This window comes from Lepisosteus platostomus, chromosome 2, assembly GCF_059453375.1.
Source record: "Lepisosteus platostomus isolate fLepPlt1 chromosome 2, fLepPlt1.hap1, whole genome shotgun sequence".
NCBI lineage: Eukaryota > Metazoa > Chordata > Actinopteri > Semionotiformes > Lepisosteidae > Lepisosteus > Lepisosteus platostomus.
The window spans coordinates 65,211,257-65,229,162 of NC_142612.1; the positions used below are offsets into that span (position 1 = coordinate 65,211,257).

General features: G+C 41.7%; 1 protein-coding gene across 2 annotated transcripts in view; it reads right to left on the reverse strand.

Annotated features, from left to right (window-relative positions):
• Positions 1 to 17,906, reverse strand: part of atr (ATR checkpoint kinase) — a 28,436-nt gene that overhangs the window by 10,206 nt on the left and 324 nt on the right. The window contains exons 2-29 of one of the 2 annotated variants that reach the window (XM_088613469.1): positions 17,763 to 17,854; positions 16,778 to 16,921; positions 15,490 to 16,379; positions 14,479 to 14,657; positions 13,217 to 13,405; positions 12,632 to 12,840; positions 12,230 to 12,382; positions 11,076 to 11,274; positions 10,660 to 10,907; positions 10,113 to 10,300; positions 9,644 to 9,744; positions 9,146 to 9,317; positions 8,405 to 8,575; positions 7,803 to 7,997; positions 7,387 to 7,572; positions 6,789 to 6,884; positions 5,963 to 6,093; positions 5,502 to 5,645; positions 5,088 to 5,181; positions 4,848 to 4,973; positions 4,232 to 4,438; positions 3,892 to 4,005; positions 3,540 to 3,655; positions 3,318 to 3,435; positions 2,329 to 2,466; positions 1,482 to 1,689; positions 976 to 1,154; positions 532 to 696 (exon numbers count right to left, since the gene is read on the reverse strand). In XM_088613469.1, the coding sequence (XP_088469595.1) occupies positions 532 to 696; positions 976 to 1,154; positions 1,482 to 1,689; positions 2,329 to 2,466; positions 3,318 to 3,435; positions 3,540 to 3,655; positions 3,892 to 4,005; positions 4,232 to 4,438; positions 4,848 to 4,973; positions 5,088 to 5,181; positions 5,502 to 5,645; positions 5,963 to 6,093; positions 6,789 to 6,884; positions 7,387 to 7,572; positions 7,803 to 7,997; positions 8,405 to 8,575; positions 9,146 to 9,317; positions 9,644 to 9,744; positions 10,113 to 10,300; positions 10,660 to 10,907; positions 11,076 to 11,274; positions 12,230 to 12,382; positions 12,632 to 12,840; positions 13,217 to 13,405; positions 14,479 to 14,657; positions 15,490 to 16,379; positions 16,778 to 16,921; positions 17,763 to 17,854 (5,152 nt within the window). Of the gene's footprint in view, positions 1 to 531; positions 697 to 975; positions 1,155 to 1,481; positions 1,690 to 2,328; positions 2,467 to 3,317; positions 3,436 to 3,539; positions 3,656 to 3,891; positions 4,006 to 4,231; positions 4,439 to 4,847; positions 4,974 to 5,087; positions 5,182 to 5,501; positions 5,646 to 5,962; positions 6,094 to 6,788; positions 6,885 to 7,386; positions 7,573 to 7,802; positions 7,998 to 8,404; positions 8,576 to 9,145; positions 9,318 to 9,643; positions 9,745 to 10,112; positions 10,301 to 10,659; positions 10,911 to 11,075; positions 11,275 to 12,229; positions 12,383 to 12,631; positions 12,841 to 13,216; positions 13,406 to 14,478; positions 14,658 to 15,489; positions 16,380 to 16,777; positions 16,922 to 17,762; positions 17,855 to 17,906 lie in introns of both variants that reach the window. The other variant, XM_088613461.1, reaches the window with a different exon arrangement.

Genomic DNA, 17,906 nt, shown 5'->3' on the forward strand with positions numbered 1-17,906 from the left:
TAAAGTGTCACATTTAGAATATTATGTATAATTTTGGTCACCCATGTTATGAAAAAGATTTTACTGCTCCGCCATCAGTCCAGAGAACAGCAAACGGATAAATTCCAGGGCTTAATCAAATGTCCTACACTGACAGGCTGAAAGAGCCGCACCTTTTTAGTCCTGAACAGAGAAGATTACAGGGGACTAGATTCAAGTATTCCAACCCTCAAGGACACTGTTAAAATACCCCATCCAGCGAATTTCTTCAGAATAAACAATTAAAAAGGAGCCGGAGGGCACAAGTGGAAACTACATGCAAATGCATTTAAAACTGTGAACAAGAGGCTCTTCTTTACCGAAAGTGTCATGGGAGTAAACTACCCAGCCACAAGTCAATACCCAGTCACCTTTTAAAAAAAAGCTGTATGAGATCTTTGGATCAATCAACTACTCACGACCAACCAGTCTAGATGGGCTGATTGGTCTCCTCTCGTTTTGAAGTGTTCTTCTGTTCTATTCTGAGGCAGTGCAGGAAGAAACAGTTCCTACCTGGTCCGGCTCCAGCTGAATTGCTCTGTCGTAGCAGGCAGTGGCATCATGCAGGAGCCCGATGCTCTCGTGCTCGAGAATCTGCTCTCTCAGAGAAGGCTCCTCTTTCCGAAGGGCATTCACTCCTCTCACCCCGTCAGGCTCATGCATAGCTGCATAGAGTGTCTGACCAATGGCCCAGCAGAAGAAAAGAACGTGAATTAATGTGAATTAACCCGATACCCTAGAACTGTTAAAGATACACAAGGACTATATGCTCAGAACAATTACCTGCTAGCAATCAAATAAGCACTATGGCCTAGGTGGCCTCCTATCATTTGTGAGCTTTACAAAGCAAGATCCTGAACTGGCAAAAAGATCAAACTTACTTAGATGTAAAAAATCCCCAACATGTCCATGTTTGTGATATACAGTGGTCACATAATTCATTCTATTGTATTTTACCTGCAGGAAGGTAAGATGATTGTGTATATTTTCCTTCTTCTCGATGATGAAGGACTCGAAGTACATGACAGCCCGAGTGTAGGCTTTTGAGCGGAAAGCAGCTTTAGCCAGGACGTCCTGAGGTATACGGTTTAAGAAGGAAACCACATTCTCATACTCTCGGTTCTCTGTGTCAGACACTGGAGGAGGGTGTAAAAAGAGATGTTCAAGGTAATCTGATAACCAGCTTTGTAGGAATTTTCAAGGCTTTGAACAGCTGACCATAAATGTCAGGATACAGTTTGGGGGAAAAGTAAACATCAGAGTGATCAGTGTTGGAAAAAGAAATAAAAAGTTTTAGATTTGTACCACGAATGTTTATCAGAAGAGAAAAGCACAGATACTTTCACAATGTCTTTTCCCTGTTGTTTTTTCCAAGGATAAAAAATTAACAAATAAATACACATGAAAGAAGCTTCCAAAGATTAGGATCGTCGCAAGAGCAGGAAGGACAGAAGTGGACTCACCACTTAGCTGTCCATGGTCTCTGCTGGAATGTCCAGCAGACTTTTTGGGGTTCAGAGCCTGGGACTTGTGTCTGGCCCATTGTGTGAGGTGGTCAAGCATGGAGAACACTGTCTGAGTGCTCAGCTGACTTAACCCCGAATCATTCTCCTGCAGCTGGGCAATGCGAGAATCACCTTCATCCAGAACTGCCATTATTTCATCATACACCTTAAAAAACACAGAGAAGAAGTCACCAAGTGCAGATACCTGTATTAGATGTATTCTGAGGCCAGACAGGGAAAGTGCAAAGCAGAACACCATTTCAGGCGAGAAAATTCAGAAAGTTTAAGAGAAAGATAAGAGATGCTATGATTTTAATGCAAGTCTGCTCAAGGTTTCTGCTAAACCAGTAAAGGCAACAGACTTCAAGTTGAGACTGAACTACATGGCCTAGATTGGAGTTCAAGTATGGGTCATGTCGTTAGCTGACCAGTGCGATTCCCGAAGAAGAACCATACAATTGGCAACGTACTGCAAAGGTAGGGTTGTGATTAGTCAGCCAGAGTACTTGGGACTGTCCTGCAAAGCACAGCTCCTGTGATTTGCTGTGTGCCTATTGGCTTCCAGTGATTTTAATTAGAAAGTGGCATCCTCTCCAATCTGTGCTTCCTCTCCTGTGAGGTACTGTACAACATGTCAAATAATCAATGGACATGCACATGATCATTTTGTGCCTTGCATGTGTGCAATACCCTGTGTTACTTCTGTCCCTATGAGATGTCAAAGCAAGGTGGCCTTTGACAGTAAGAAAGGGAGGCAGTGCTTTCAAGAACCTTGAAGAGCTAGACACATGGTCTCTCGTCATACCTCCTGCTGCTCCTCCTGCGAGCACTGCAGAAGCACGTACACCAATATGTGTGGAAGGAGGTATATGGTCATTGTGTAGTCATACTTGATCACATAACCGCAACAACTGAAAATCTTGCTTGCACGTCCATGCTTGATCTGCAAGCAAAAACAGTCCATAGTTAATTGCAAAAAATCTGTCAATTACGATATTAGACAAAATGAATATAGCACCATACATGTTAAGATGCCAATTTATTTTTCACAGAAATCTCCACATGTAATCACTAGCACAAATAAAATGTAGATGTTCTAAAAGCAAGGGTCACAAAGTGAAAAATACCTAGTAGCCACTGATCCAAGTTTTAAACCTGGAATTTTATGTTGCACAGACAAAGACTGGCTGCAAATTTTGTAAATACAAACTCCAGTCTGGGATTCAGCTGGATGCTCCTACTGAGACTAAAAACTCCAAATGGATGTTTTAGGGGCAAGGCCTTAGTCTTTCATCCATTTTCACATGTTAAACACAGATGAAAGTGTGCCAATTGTGTCCAGATTCACAGCACAGCAGATCTATACATTCATAATGTAGAATAAGGAATCCTTTGCAACTCCACAGCCACCTGGTGATGTTATAGGCACGAGGAAAATGAAAACCAATGGCTGCAAAAGATGAATGTATTTTCCTCTTCGATTACACATAGCTTGAGGCAATGTTATGAATAACCACACACGGTGGACTCACTGGCATCAGACACTGATGACTTTCTGTAACGATTCTCAGAGAAAACAAAATCTCAACCATCAAAGGGAAAGATTTGGTGTCATTTGTGGTAGTTTCATGGCCTTTATTATTATTTTTATTACATTGAAGATCTTATTTGAATATTTATGTGCATAACTGAAAAAAAAAACAATTCGAGTTTCAAATCATGATCTACACAATCCGTCCTTAATATATTAACTTATGAACGCATTCAACCAGCAAACCCTGTATGTTGCCTCACCTTTGATATCAGATAATCTGCCCATGTCGCAGACCACTGTGCAAAGCTGTTCCCACGCTTACTTAAGTAGATAGGCTTGTCCAATTTGAATTTCAGCTCCTTCTCACAACCTTTATATCTGCAAATTCAAACAATTTACAAATAGGAAGTGCAGTTCAGTCCTTCTATACAGACACATGAGTCAGTCAGACCAATATCTAAAAACAGCAACGTTGTAAAGACCTGGTGTTGAGATGTGGTTCCAATATTTCTTGAACCTGCTCTGGAAAACGCCTCCAGAGTCTTCTTCCTGGACTGTCACTTGCACCTTCTTGGCATTCATATATGGCAAGGAGCTCCTGCAAAAACATTTCCAATACTTGAGAAGGAATGAAAACTCTGGACTGGAGAGTCCCGATACAGCCATTGCAGTCTTTGCTTTAATCTCACTTGAGCTTTTGACTGCTGAGATCTTAAAAAATCCTGGCAAGGTGAAACAAAGGCCACTGTAACTCTCTGGTTGTAAACTGCACAATGTAAAATAATTTGACAACCAAGAAGTTATTGTTGTGTTTCTTTTTCTTCCATGAATTACCTGCATAGCGTAGGCTGCTGCGTCCTGGGCCTCAGATTCACCTGATTTTGCAAGAAAGAAACCAGTCAGGTCTCTCAGCAGCTCAAAAGCAAAATTGGGATCATCCACTCCACTCTGCAACAGTGAAAACATAATAGGTAAATGCTGTGATAAACACTAACTTTGCACTGTTAAACATGAAAATAACTCAGTCTTTTAAGAGTCTTACAATTTATGTTGTCATGTAATATCTATTATTTACTTTGCTATGGTCTTTAAAAAAAAATAAATAAACGCATTTCTCCCTTCAGATCTAAGAGTTAAAAATGACATTTTGCACTCTGGTACAGCATTACAGTACCACGAAGGTGGAGCCCTTGCGCTGCGTCTCGGCGGTAGACAGGTCCAGGCGCCCGGGGTCGATGGCCCCGAGCTCCCCCAGGCACTCCCCGCACAGCAGCTGGGCCTGCGGGCAGACATCCTGGCAGCTCCTCAGCAGCACCGTCACCAGCGAGGAGATGATGGGCTCCACCGTCTCGCTGTCCATCACGTACTTCAGCAGCTTCTCCTGTTGGGCAACGCCAGCGCGGCGAACAGCGGCGGGTCAGGCTCCGTTCGTTTGACAAGCAAAGAGGAAGCACTGTTTCACACAGGTTTACCCGACTTACACAATAATGTTTCTTTAGTAGCCCTATACAATTTCTTGCATTAGGAATTCGTCTTTTCGCATACCCCAGCTTTTCTCCATGGAGACCCAGACACACAGACAGGGAGAGAAGCTTGGGGTCAGAGTGCAGGGTCTGCCATTGTACGGCGCCCCTAGAGCAGTTAGTATTAAGGGCCTTGCTCAGGGGCCCAACAGAGTAGGATTCCTCTGCCGGCCGCGGGATTTGAACCGGCAACCTTCCAGTCACAGGCCCCATTACACTCACCATATTTTTTTGGGGGGAACAAAATTAAACTCAGCTGGCCATTACCTGGTTCTTGTACATCATCTCCTTCAGACTGGTGAGAGCGTGAATGCGCACATCAACATTTTCATGCTGGATGGCTCTCATAGAGAGTTTAAGAGCAGTCTGCAAGTCTGTACTCTTTAAGGTTTGCTGAAAAAAGATGCAGTAACACATTCATTTTCTGTACTGTGCCGTAAAAGAAACTTTAACTGAAGTATTACGGTTTTATTCGAATAGCTACCTATATAGGTGACAATCACTAACCTCCCTGTAGTCCTGTAGAACTTTATGGATCTCTTTCAATTCCGGATGGTCGGGCAAAAAATATATCTCATGCAGAAAATCTTGTACCTCATCCCTATTGGAGCAAAAAGGTGAAAGGTACAAGGAGCAGCATTCTCAGGGTGATAAACATTGTAAGTCTTATAAATGTAGAAATGTAACAGAAAATCAAAATGATTCTCTTCTCAACCTTTTGAGCAGTTTCCTGACTTCATATACTTTTGCATGCCAGGAATTCTGCTATATTGGACAGAAGAATATATATAAATTGATAGAAAAATGTACTATGATGCATTATCTCAAACAGGTAAAGCTCAAACTGCATGCTAAGATTATTTTAAAGTGCACACTCTCACAAAAAGTAGGTGTCCACACAATTGACTCCATATGACGTACCTGTTTTCAACAATAAGATAATGAAGTATTACAGCTGCCTCTTTGGGCTGAATGGGGATGAGAGGCAGCAGAGCCACAATCACGTGGCTGAGAAGAGGTCCCAAATAGGACTTTTCCAAGCAGTGGACAAAGCAGTCCCAGGACCTCAGAAGGGAAACGACAAAATATGATAAAACACATTTCCTACTATGAAAAAGCACTAAGAATTCATTTTTAATTAGTGCCTGTGACTTGTAAATAACAGGACAAGAGATGAATAATGGAGCATTAGATCTTTTCTTTGCATGTTTCAGAGGAAGGTTGATACAGCACACAAAATTACTATTAACCACATCAAATGCAATGTACACTAATATACTCTTTGGTGTCAAGAGTAAGCTTAAGAAAGTAATAGTGTGTAGTAGTGTAAGCTTAAGAAACAATAATAACATTTTACAGATTTAAATATCACAAAGTCTTACTGGCAACAGAGCTCTGGAAAATCATCTTTGTATCTCAGGCCTGTCCTCAGAGTGGTCATCATCTTCACCCTCACTGAGCCAATGTGCTTGGGCCCCATCAGCTTCATCAATGCCACCAAACTCTTTAAAGCCTGGACAAGTGACCACACGCATTTTGTTAGAAGGAGCTACAATTCAGCACTCACATATATTAAGGCTCCAGAGCACAGAAGTCATTATGTTCCAAGAAAATTATTTTTATTCATATATAATTTGGCTAGACATGGGCTAACACCCTTACTCTTTTCAAGAAATGACCTGGAATTTTGAATGACCACAGAGAGTCAGGACCATGTCTCATCAAAGGACAGTGCCTTTCTACAGCATAGTGTCCCCATCACTATACTGGGGTATTAGGACCCACACAGATGTCGGGTTGAGTGCCCCCTACTGGCCCCACTAATATCTCTTCCAGCAGCAACCTTAGCTTTCACAGGCTAACACCTGCTTTGCATCAGTGGGTTGCACTCTCTGAAGAGACTGTACCTGAACATTTCCCCATTAATATACTTGCCAAGCTGTATATGTACTGTATTTGTACAATAATTAGAAAATACATTAACATTTTAGAGTACAGTGTCTCTATATACAGTATGTATTCACAATAGTGTCACCTCTATAGCGTATACAGTATGTATTTACAATATTTTTCTTTCTTTAGTTGCACTTAAAAGTTTCACTTTTATTAGGTCTTATAGGCTGTTGCAGATGAAATATGAAACTGGAAACACATTAAATTTCCACAAATTCTAAACATCCACCCTGACCAGTGTACAGCTGTACGTACCATCTTCTTCTTCACATTCTCCCCCAGATTGGACCTCAGTAGCTGTCTGTTGAAGAAGGCCAGGATGCCCAACAGCTTGGGCTGTAAATAGTCTGCCTGCACAGGAGACAGATTAACATATTAAAAAAAGACCATAAAAGAAACGTGAAGTCCCAACAGACTGAGAAAGTCTGAGAAATGCCAAAGCAAAATCTACCTGTGCAGTGCTTGTGTATTGGACTGTATTTTATTGCTGTCCTGTTTTTTTTCTGTTCTCTTTCACTTCATTTCTTTTTGGGAGGGGGAGATCACGAGAGCAATTCAATCCCTTTGTGCTGACGAAGGACAAAAGCAAGTTGACCTCTGCCCCAAGATAAAATATGAAGTGCTAACCAGTAATCAGGGATTCATCTAATCTTAATAATAAAACTCCTCAAGTTTATTCCGAAAATGCTCCTTTAAACGACGTACGGGTGTGTAAACTGCATTTTGCTTACTTGAGAAATGCTGTGAAGTACGTTCACAGGTTAGACGATGGCTATTAAAACGTCTGACTGCGGTTCCATGTAAACTTTAAGAGCCTGCGGGGTTTCGCAGCCCCTTTCACCCTCAGGTTTACCATAAGCTCCGCTGTGGTAATATCCCGTGGTCCCTGGTAGGGGTCATCACTGGAGGCGAAGGAGGCCAGGATAGCCAGTCCATTGAAGACCTGCTGGTAGTGGTCCCCAAGCCGCAGCAGCAACTCGTTGTGCAGACCCTGGAAATCCTGTCTCAGCAGACTTCCCAGCTCTATCTCCGTCTCGTTCTTCAACACAAGGAGGAGCAGCGCTGTGACTGCCAGCCACTTTCACTTTCAGTCTGATGCGATTTAAATTGTCTGACTTAAACACGTTACATAACAGTAAAACCCAAACCAACATTAGCCATATTTCCATGAAGGCGGAGGCATTTGAAAAATCCAATGGACTTCAATGCTAGAGGCACCATTCAAAATGAGAAAACTCATTTAAAAATCAGCTGAGCGGATGCCGTTACCTTGAGATAGTGGAAAGCCCGTTCCAGCTCGTCCTTAGCACAGGAACAGACCAGGTGGGAGAAGATGAACTTGAAGTTGTTGATGAGGATCTCCCTGCGGTTGACCTTCAGCTGCTTGGCGATGGTGCGGATCAGCGCGGAGGCCGTCAGACTGGCTTTGGCAGCCAGGTAAGGCAGCAGCTCCTGCACTGTGTCCTGCAAGAACAGAGCTGCCTCAGATCGCCAGTATACAAGAAATACAAACCGGTGCCGCAGACATACTGCAAAGAAAGGAAAACCATCTACAGCTACTTTAATTTAAAAAAAAACACTATTTTCCACGGATTAAAACTTTAATCTGAGAATAACTTCTTCGTTGCATAACATTCTCTAACATACTAATGAAACTCTTTGTAGAATGAGTGTATAATCAGAATAAAACCCTGTATATTATATAAGTTTAGTGGGTCACTCCCTAACAAGTTCCTTACAGAGCAGCTCCTGGGAAAGTGGATTAGCCAACTACTTAGAATGTTCAGTAAATGTATTAAAACATGTTCAATCATGTCAAACTAGAAAAGGGTCACCAGTAACCAAAGAATAACAAGCCACTATTCACTTACACTGAGGAAGTGATTGAGATCAGGGAAGTCAAACACATGGGCCACCTGAGAGAGGATGTCAAGAGCCAGCTCTCTCTGACGGGAGGCCTCTTGCTGCAGAGACTCGCTGCTCTGGTCCGGTGTGCTGCTGAGAGCTGTTGCATGTCTGGAGTGCAGAGACTCCACCAGGAACTGCCAACACAGGAGAGGAAAGATATTGTTGTGTCTTTAAAATCCACTGCAGGGGTCTCCAACCCTGAGGCTGGTGGGAACCAATTCAATTAGAGGTCGTCCTACATCACCTGCTATTTAATTATTAGGAACACTTACTTAAGCAATTAATCAACTATTGTTTCAATGAAGTGAACATTGATCTTTGAGGGGTGATATTCTGGTTTTTGTTCTAACTGATCTCTAAATTACTTAACTGAACATACCACCTGTTTAATTGATCATGGCTAGCTTATTCCAGGCTTTTAGAAATTGACCATTTAAAGGCTATCTATTGAACTGAAGTGGGACTCACCAGGACCAGGGATGGAGACCCCTGCTCCAATCATAAAAATGTTTTCAAAAGAAACAGCTTTCAGGAAAGCATAACACGGCAATCGATCATTCAGTAACATGAAGTGCTCTGTTTCAGTATCTGCAAAACCCATCTCCAAATAAACCTTGGTTTCCATCATGCTGCAGTAGTAAAGAAGCAATAAAGTAGCTACATTCAACACTTGAATGTGAGCTCATATGTTCTCAAGACCTTACCTTGCAGACAGGGTTTTGGTATTGCCTGAAGAAGAGCTTGAGCTTCAGGCCCTTGGAGGCAGCCAGGGCTCTGATCTCAGTGTATGCCATCAGCGAGATGAGAGTGGACTTGGACAAGAGGCAATGCAGGAGATGCAGTAAAGCAAAAGATACAAGATCTCCTTTGGCAGCTCTGCAACACACCAACAGAATAACATAGCGTGTTTAAAATTACACAGACCACCGGCATGTTTAAATCTGATGTCTTCTTACCCAGTTGTCTGAGCAAAAGGTCAATCGCATTGTGAACAAAACTGAGAATCCTGCAAGGACGTGGGGTGGTTTATATTGGCAAACTGCGCTTTTAACAGCTTTCGAACTCTTCCGTTTTGAAACATTAAAATGGGGGAAACCAAGCTGCCAGCCCACGTCTTCGATTCACTCACTTAAAACGAAATATATCTGAATACTACACTCAATTAGTAGTGCTCTCCTTTAACAAAGGGAAACAAAAAATACCTTCCGATTTCTCCCGTGGTGAATATCAGCGTTTTCTTCAAATCATTATTTCTTGAAGTTTTGGAGTTTGTATAAGCTTCTTTTATTTGGGATACAAGCAGCTAAAATTAAAACATATTGAAGTCAGTCATGAACATTAATGAGCTGATAACGAGCAATGTCATGCAATGTTGTCCAGCCAAGCCACATACACCAGTTTCTTGTTTTACTTTTAAGGAAAGCAGGACTTCAATTACAAATAAATGTCTTCTCACAACCCAACATATTTAAGATTACTTTAAGGCTATGAAAGTTTCTTTTTAACTGCTGTCAAATAAAGTAAATTTTTAAGCACATTAGGCCCAACTAGATCATACTATGCGATACACAGCAGGGGTCTGTATTCTCCTGCTTTTCCAATTTGTATAACCTTTCAGCAATGTTTAAAAATCAATATTTTAAAACCGTTCAAAAAGCCAAATGAATTTACCTCTTTGAGACAGCCCTCGCTGGACCAGGATTCCAACATGTATTTGATTTTTTTAGCAAACAGCATCCTAACCTCTTCCTCTGGATCCTGTATAAGGTTGACAAGAGCGCTTAGGAGGGCCTTTGTGTCCGGATCGCAGTTTCCGAGGTTCACATGCCTGCACAGGTGGGGAATGTTTTCTGTAAAAGCTGAATGGGGGGGAAAAAAAATTGACCCACACCGCCAGAAAACATACTAGCACAGGAGAAGAAAAGAAAACAGAATTCCGAGTAAATATAACTTTAAAAGCTACTGTACCAATTCATCTAAAACATACCTAACGAGTCATAACTTTTACTAGAAAAACTAACAGACCACTGAAATCAACTGCTCCAGAAATCATCAGCCCTCAGAGTGGGGCAGTGTTGTCCATGATGAGCATTTATTGGCAACACCTTTTGAGGTAACTCCAGTAAATGGGTGAACAAGTAGAGGATGCACACATGAATATTTTTAACATCCCGGAAACATTTTGTAACAAGCTGAGAAACAGCTATATTCCACAAACCTAATTTCACTGTACTGTCCATCTCAGGCTTCAGAAGTGCTGGGAATGGAGTGAAAATGGAAGCACTGATTGTGGTCACGTTCCTGGAATGGGCCGAGTTCATAGTAATGCAGCTACAGAGGAGGGTCTGGCCAGTGGGTTCCTTATGCGGGATCCTGAGCTGTGATGCTTCTGAAAGACAGCATGCCAGATGGCCAGTGATTCCAGCCAGTTCTTTCTTCACCAGTACGGAGTTATCCTGGAGTTTACTTCTGCACCAGAAACAAATCAGAAATGATTAATTGGAAACAAACACACAGTTTTGGCTTGTCAAATCAGGATAATCACTGCAATTTCACCCTAAAGTGTTTTTATTTTTAAAAAACAAGGCATTGCATGATATCTAGATCTAGTGCTTTTGAAATGATAATACATACAGCAAAACCTCATGTATGAGGCTATATGACTTCATGCCCAGGTGATGGAGCAGGAAAGGAAATCCTTTCACTGCACTGGCACGGACATCATCACTTTTACTTTGCAGGGCCCAGCGGTACACTGATGACCTCCAGTCACTACATGTCTTCTTCGGCAGTAAAGACAACAGATACACACAATGTGCCTGTGCCTGAAATGCTGTAAAAAAAGTTCAAAATTAATTCAATACTTGTAAAGAATATTTACACCTAGGGTATTTCCAACAGGAGCTTAACCAGATAAGGTTGTTGATTGGAGAGCCTGTTAAGATAAAATGAGATAAGATCACTTTATTGGCCATATACAATTTCTTGTACTAGGAATTTGTCTTTTCACATACCCCAGCTTGCTCTCCATGAGACATACAGACAGGGAGAGAAGCTTGGGGTCAGAGCGCAGGGTCAGCCATTTATGGCCATTTATACAGCGCCCCCGGAACAGTTGGGGTTAAAGGCCTTGCTCAGGGGCCCAATGGAGTAGGATTCCTCTGCTGGCCACGGGATACGAACCGGCAACCTTCTAGCCACAGGCGCAGATCCTTAGCCACAGAGCCACCGCCCTTATTAAGACCTCGTCCAGAGTTCTCTTGTTTGAGTTTGGATTACATCATTCAGCATGGTTGCATGCAAGTGATGGGATACAGTTTTCTGCAGTTGGGTCACCTAGAGTGTCCTGGCTTGCCATGTTGCCAGCGAGAGATGTAGACTGCCCTGTAGCTCCGCTAAGTGATACTAACTCTCCCACGGCATGGTTTTGCTGAATGGAAAATGAATGGTATATAGCTCTGACTGAGCACATTTCAGATGAGAAGCATACAGTCTTCGTCCCTTCCATTAGGACACGCAGATAGCAGTGGAAAGCCGAGCTAAATAGCTAAGTAATAAAATGAGATCCCAAATCTCTAGTAAATTGAGACAGAATTTCGCATTTCAAAATTAAAAAAAGAAAGGTCTATATCAAGATTCATTTAAAAAAATCCATTCATTGAACTACTTTACACAGTGTTTATTCAGGCAACAAAATTCAACTCGTAACCGTAACTTCTTTCAGAGCATTACGAAATCCCTTAATTCTTGAGAAAAAATCGCAAAACAAAACTACCCACTGCACTCACAAAAACTGCTGGACAGCTTCTGACTTAAGCCAATGAGGTTGGAGGAAAAGCCCGCTGATTGAAATACAGGCTGTGCGGAGTACTCCCATATCCATGGCAATGACAGCAGAGCGCAGAGGCTCTTATAAAGACCCCCGTCACCCTGGCTGCTCACTACAATACAAGAACAAAGGATGGAAACGTTATTTCATTGTATTTAGAGCAGGCATTTTGAGAGCGAAGAATGAAGAGAATTACAGCTAAAAGTCTGGGCGCCCTCATAGGCTCTAAAATGACTTTTCATTGTTTGAAGATAGTAAAAAAAAAAACATTGTAGTAAAAGTATGAAAATCCCTCTCTTGCACTAATACATCTTCGTAATCTTTCAGCGGTAATAGGCCAAACTGGGCTCTGTTACTGTACCATTCATGTAGAGGATGGCGTCAATGATCTGTACAACTCTGTCTGCTGCCAGCCCCAGTTCATCTGAACTGCTGGCACCTCCCAGCATGGCCCTGCAAGCCTCTACAACCTGGAACATCATCTTAGGATGGACCCAGATCAGTTGTGCTTTAGATGATGGATTGAGAGTCCCCGACGTCGCACTGCTGTAGCCGTTGGCCTTCGCACCTCTGTAAAACACGGACACACATGCAGATAATTACTGAGCCAGTTAGTTAGTAGTAGTTAGTATTCGCTGATGTTTCATTAAACTTTTAAGTAATTCAGGTAAATAACTGATACAGACACATAAACGAAATAGGGAGATCTTTCATTTTGTCAATTCAAATTTGTATCGCACCCCTATCTCTGACTCCAAAGGAGTTTTACACAGAAACCTGATATTGGACTGGGGCCCAGCCATCAAATCATAGCACGGGGGCACAAGACAATCTGCTCTTCACAAATCACCTCGAGTTTCATTGCATGCTTTTGCATGGAAAGTCTAGGAAATGGACTCCTGCTACCTTCCCCAGCTGCAAGCCGATTTACAAGTGTCCAGTGTACCTGATTGCGGTGTGAGAGAAGCAGTGACAAGAGCAAAGGGCAGCCAGATGTAGTATGACAGCTACGCCCTCCAAGGTGCTGAGTGGGTCGGGTCTGGACTGGTCCTTCAGTAAGGATACCATTGCCACCAGCTTTCTGTCAATGGCAGCCCAGATCTCGCTCTTCCCCTTCATCTCCACCAGGTCACAGCTGAGCACAGACACAAACATCAGAACACGGCAAGTGGTACTAAAAGCAGCAAGACAATCAGATCCTCATCCAAGTGAGATTACAGTATGTCACTAATACATGCATTCCTCAAATACATGACTCCTGAATAGTGTAGTCCTTGGCTTAGCAAGTTGTAGTTTTTGAGTTTATTAAACGGCACATTGATTCAATGACTTGGAAGGACCCATACATCAGTCTACGTTTCACTCATCTAATACCCCACTGTGTACTATAAGCTAAACTGTGCCAAACCCACCACCACAGGACCACTGCTTGCATTTCAAACAACACCTGTTGGACCAGTGGGTTTCAGCATTGTTCAAGAGGACACTTCTGGTTTTCATTCCCAGAGAGCTCCCAGGTCTGAAATTCATTTTTCAGGTAAAAAGAATGAAAAAGGTCAAAGTTCTCACTTCAGTTTTAGTCCAGTCCTGACAAATAAGAGCTCAGCTGGAACAAAGACCAAAAGATAGGTGTCCTCCAGTATTAAACAAACTTTGATCAGAGATACAGTAATTATATCAAAACATATAGTTGGAATACTATAGAAACTTACAGAGACTGCTAGCCTATTCTGTACTTAGCTTCAAGCCAACAGAAAGTTTATAAATGCTGTATTAGTAGAACAAATGAGTGTTTTACACAAAACAATAGCTATAATCACATTAAGTACAATACCAACAGACTATGGGATACAAATTCTGAATTTTTGTATTCATGATGGGCTTATTAGATTCCATACTTGAATCACGCATTTGTAATAATGGATAAAAACCTTAACACTACTGTATCTGACTGTGTCCTTTTGATTCTAATGATTCTTGCAGGTTGCGAAAGGATACTTTTAATTATTTTCATCACAGATAAACCCTGAAGTAGCCAACATCTGAATGTCTGCTTTTTTCACCGCAGATTAAGAAACCAAAAAACAACTGATGGAGATTCACAGTTGTGGGTATTTACCATAAAAGGGCTTCTTTCTGAAGGACTGACAATAGGATGTAATTATCAAAGTAAATAAAAGCAACACTAAAACAGTGGAGCTGTCTTACACCAGTGAATTGTGGGGATTTTTGGCAGGTAGTGGAGAAAATGATAAGCATGGCCTCTTGGCTGGTTTCTCACTGCCGCTTTGACAATTTTCATCCGAGTCAGAAGAGGCGTACTGGTTTTCCAAAACAGTGTTCATTTCCTCCATCTTCAATGCGACATACAAATAGCTCACCAGGAACTGAACAAAGTACACAATAGAAAATAAGAATTAATATGCTTTATTTTGTCAAATATCAAATTACCCCCTCCCTAACATCTGTTTAACCCTCCTATGGAAAAAAACAGGTTGAGCTGTCTACCTCTATCTGAAAACTCCTTCATCAACTACAGGGCAGTTTTCACTACCCCCTAGGTTTGTGGTACATAGGCAGGGATGTAAGGAAATTGTAATCCAGAATTAGGACTGAAAACATATTTCTCTTACTTTGAATTACCCTGTACATTATTTGTAGATTCATTTAATGTAAAAACTCTGAATACAACAACATTTCAAGCAGTGAAGGCATAGTTTAAAAAAGAAAACCAAGTTGCCAAAGTTAGGGAATTGTGCTTTATCCTGCTTTAAAAAATGTGAAAAACAAGTCACCATTCACAGCTTTACGTATTAATGATAAATGATGGACATTTTAAAGTACTGAATTTCATTTACTTGGAGTAACGCACCTATGTATTCTAACGTAGTTCAGGTGGGTAGCTGCGTCAGCATGCGTAGGCTGCAAAGGAACAAGTTATAGGTTTATTCCATGCTGAAAAAAAGAAGAAAGAGAACACAACGTTTCGGCCGTGGAGCCTTCTTCAGGTGTGCCTTCTTCAGCACACCTGAAGAAGGCTCCACGGCCGAAACGTTGTGTCCTCTTTCTTCTTTTTTTCAGCATGGAATAAACCTATAACTTGTTCCTATGTATTCTAACACCCACACAAAAATGTACACATGCAAAGTGTGACATTCTAACTTGCTGAAATATATAAGCAGGATCAAAAAGTCAAATTACAAACAGTGCCTCACTAACCTCCTGGTGCCTCCGAGCTCCAATCATCTCGATCAGGGTTTTGCAGATGTCATGAACGCGTTCTTTTCTGATCTGCTCTGCCGACTCGTATCCAGGGGGAACAAACTCCAGAACGAACCGAAATATTTCGAGGAACGCCGTCTGGATTTCCTCCGACTCAAACCTTTCCAGCAGCCCGTTCACAACGAGCTCGTGGAGCTTCTCCAACACCACGTTCAGGTAAACCCGCTCTAGCTTTCGGTACGTCTCCGGTTCGTGTACAAACACTAACCGGGTCAGCCTGGCAAACTGCTTCTCAAACAGCTTCAAGGCCGATTTGTCAGCCGTACTGAAGGAATGCAACACCTGGAGAAAAGCCGCGAAGAAAAAATGTGCGTTTTCTTCGGGGAAACCACCGAGCTCCACAACGCGAGAGATCAGTTCCATGGCTCCCCCCTTTAATTTAGGGCTTCCATACTGCATAACAGAACAGCTCAGCTCCCAAATAATGCTGACCTCTCTTCTAAAAAAAAAGCCATGAAGGATGTCTGCCAGAACGGTGAGCACGGTGCCTTCGAGCATTTCAGCAGAAATCACTGATGACAGCTGAAAGACTGTAGGCGTCAAATAGGTGGCGCAACCTTCTGGGATCACTGAAAATCTCTCAATAGCAAAAGGCCACATAGGAGGCTTTCTGCCGCAAGTACTTCGTGCATTTCGCTTATTCAAACAAATCAGATCCTGGAGAAGCGCTAAAAGTTCCTTTGACAACATTCCAAATATAACAGGGCATTTAACTTTAAACAGTTGCAGTAAAGAACAGATGACGCTGGCTATCTTCTGATGCAAGGTCTCACACTTAGGGGCTGCAGCAATCCTCAGAAGTCGAGTAATAATCCACTTACTGAAATCTTTAAAACAAAAAGAGAACACTGACTGAAACCACAGAAATCACCGAACTGTAGTTTCATTTAACACAAAAATAGCTGCAGCTAAACTTTACTGTCACGTGTTTTCAATTACAGACATACTGGAAGTACAGGAACTCAAATCTGGCTGTCTGAACCCTGGAATTCACAGGATGTCTTAATCACTTCTTAATTAAGTAAATGAGTGTTCAATATATCCAGAAGCAGCAAATCAAAGAAGTGCAGTTTAACCAGCACTGTTAACTGCCATCAATAAGTAAGTGACTTTATTGGGTGGAGATAGAGGGGACCAATGATGATGTCTGTGACAATACATTCCAAGGTTCATTCTTTTTGACATTAAAGTTAATATATTCATTCCAACAAAACACAAAACTCACCATTGGAACTGTTTTCCATATCCTTGAATTGGCAGGCAGGGTTTCCAAACATCAGTGGGGATGACTTTATGATGTGTTGTATGAAGTCAAGCAACATCATGCAGGCGGTCTGTGGAACATTCTTTTTTGTCAATTCTAAGGCAACTGAAAGAAGAAAGGTTGTACGATTACTCATTAAATTGTATTGTTTCCTTCTTCTATTAATTTAAATGGCTAATGATGCTGCAGGGATCTTATGTTTTGAACACTGTAACGTGTTCCTCAGGATTTAAACTCTAATGTGCAAAAATGAGTGCAGTGCAGGAGGTTTAAAGAACTGAGCTTCAGAGCAAAGACAATGTTTGTGTGACTTGACCTCTGAATTATTGGAATAAAAGAGTTATTGTTACAATTAAACTAACAGTATCTGCTGATTACTTTAAAGATTCATTAAAGGATTTTTTGCGATTTTACATTTTTTATACTTCAATCCGAAATAAAAGTCAACTGACAAATCTCATTATCTAACGCAGACAGGATGTATTTCTGCAACAAAAAATTAGAAGAGGGTATTTTTGGGATTAGCACCTCATCTTAGGTCCTCAACATGATTTTAGACTGGAGTGACCTCGGTGTGGAATTTGCATGTTCTCCACAAACCCACACTGCTTTTTGCCAGCGGCTCCAGTTTCCTCTCATCTTCCAAAGACCTGCTGCTTTGTTGTCACAGGGTACACAAGCACAGGAACAATTCAAATGCACCATTTTAGGTAGGTGCCTCTAAATTGTCCCCAAGTATGTGGACTGTACAACTATCTGGCGACCTATCCAAGAGTTAGATCCGGCTTTGCTTCAGAGACAGCTGACACTAGCCAGGAACGAGAAATATTTTCTGAAAAACTTCAATAACTATATTTTCGATTTTTAACACTTTCAGGATTTTAAAACGGAAAGCTACGTGCGTGTTGTTTAACCTAATGAGGAGGCAAACACATTTTCCACTTACCCAGATTTACGTCTGTCAATATCCTGTCAATAAACTGGCAGAGTATTTGTCTGGGTTTCTGGACAACACTGTTGTACTCCTCCGGGGGAGCGCTACAGACAAAAAGAAGCATAATTTATTTATTAGCTAAAATACGTGGCTCGT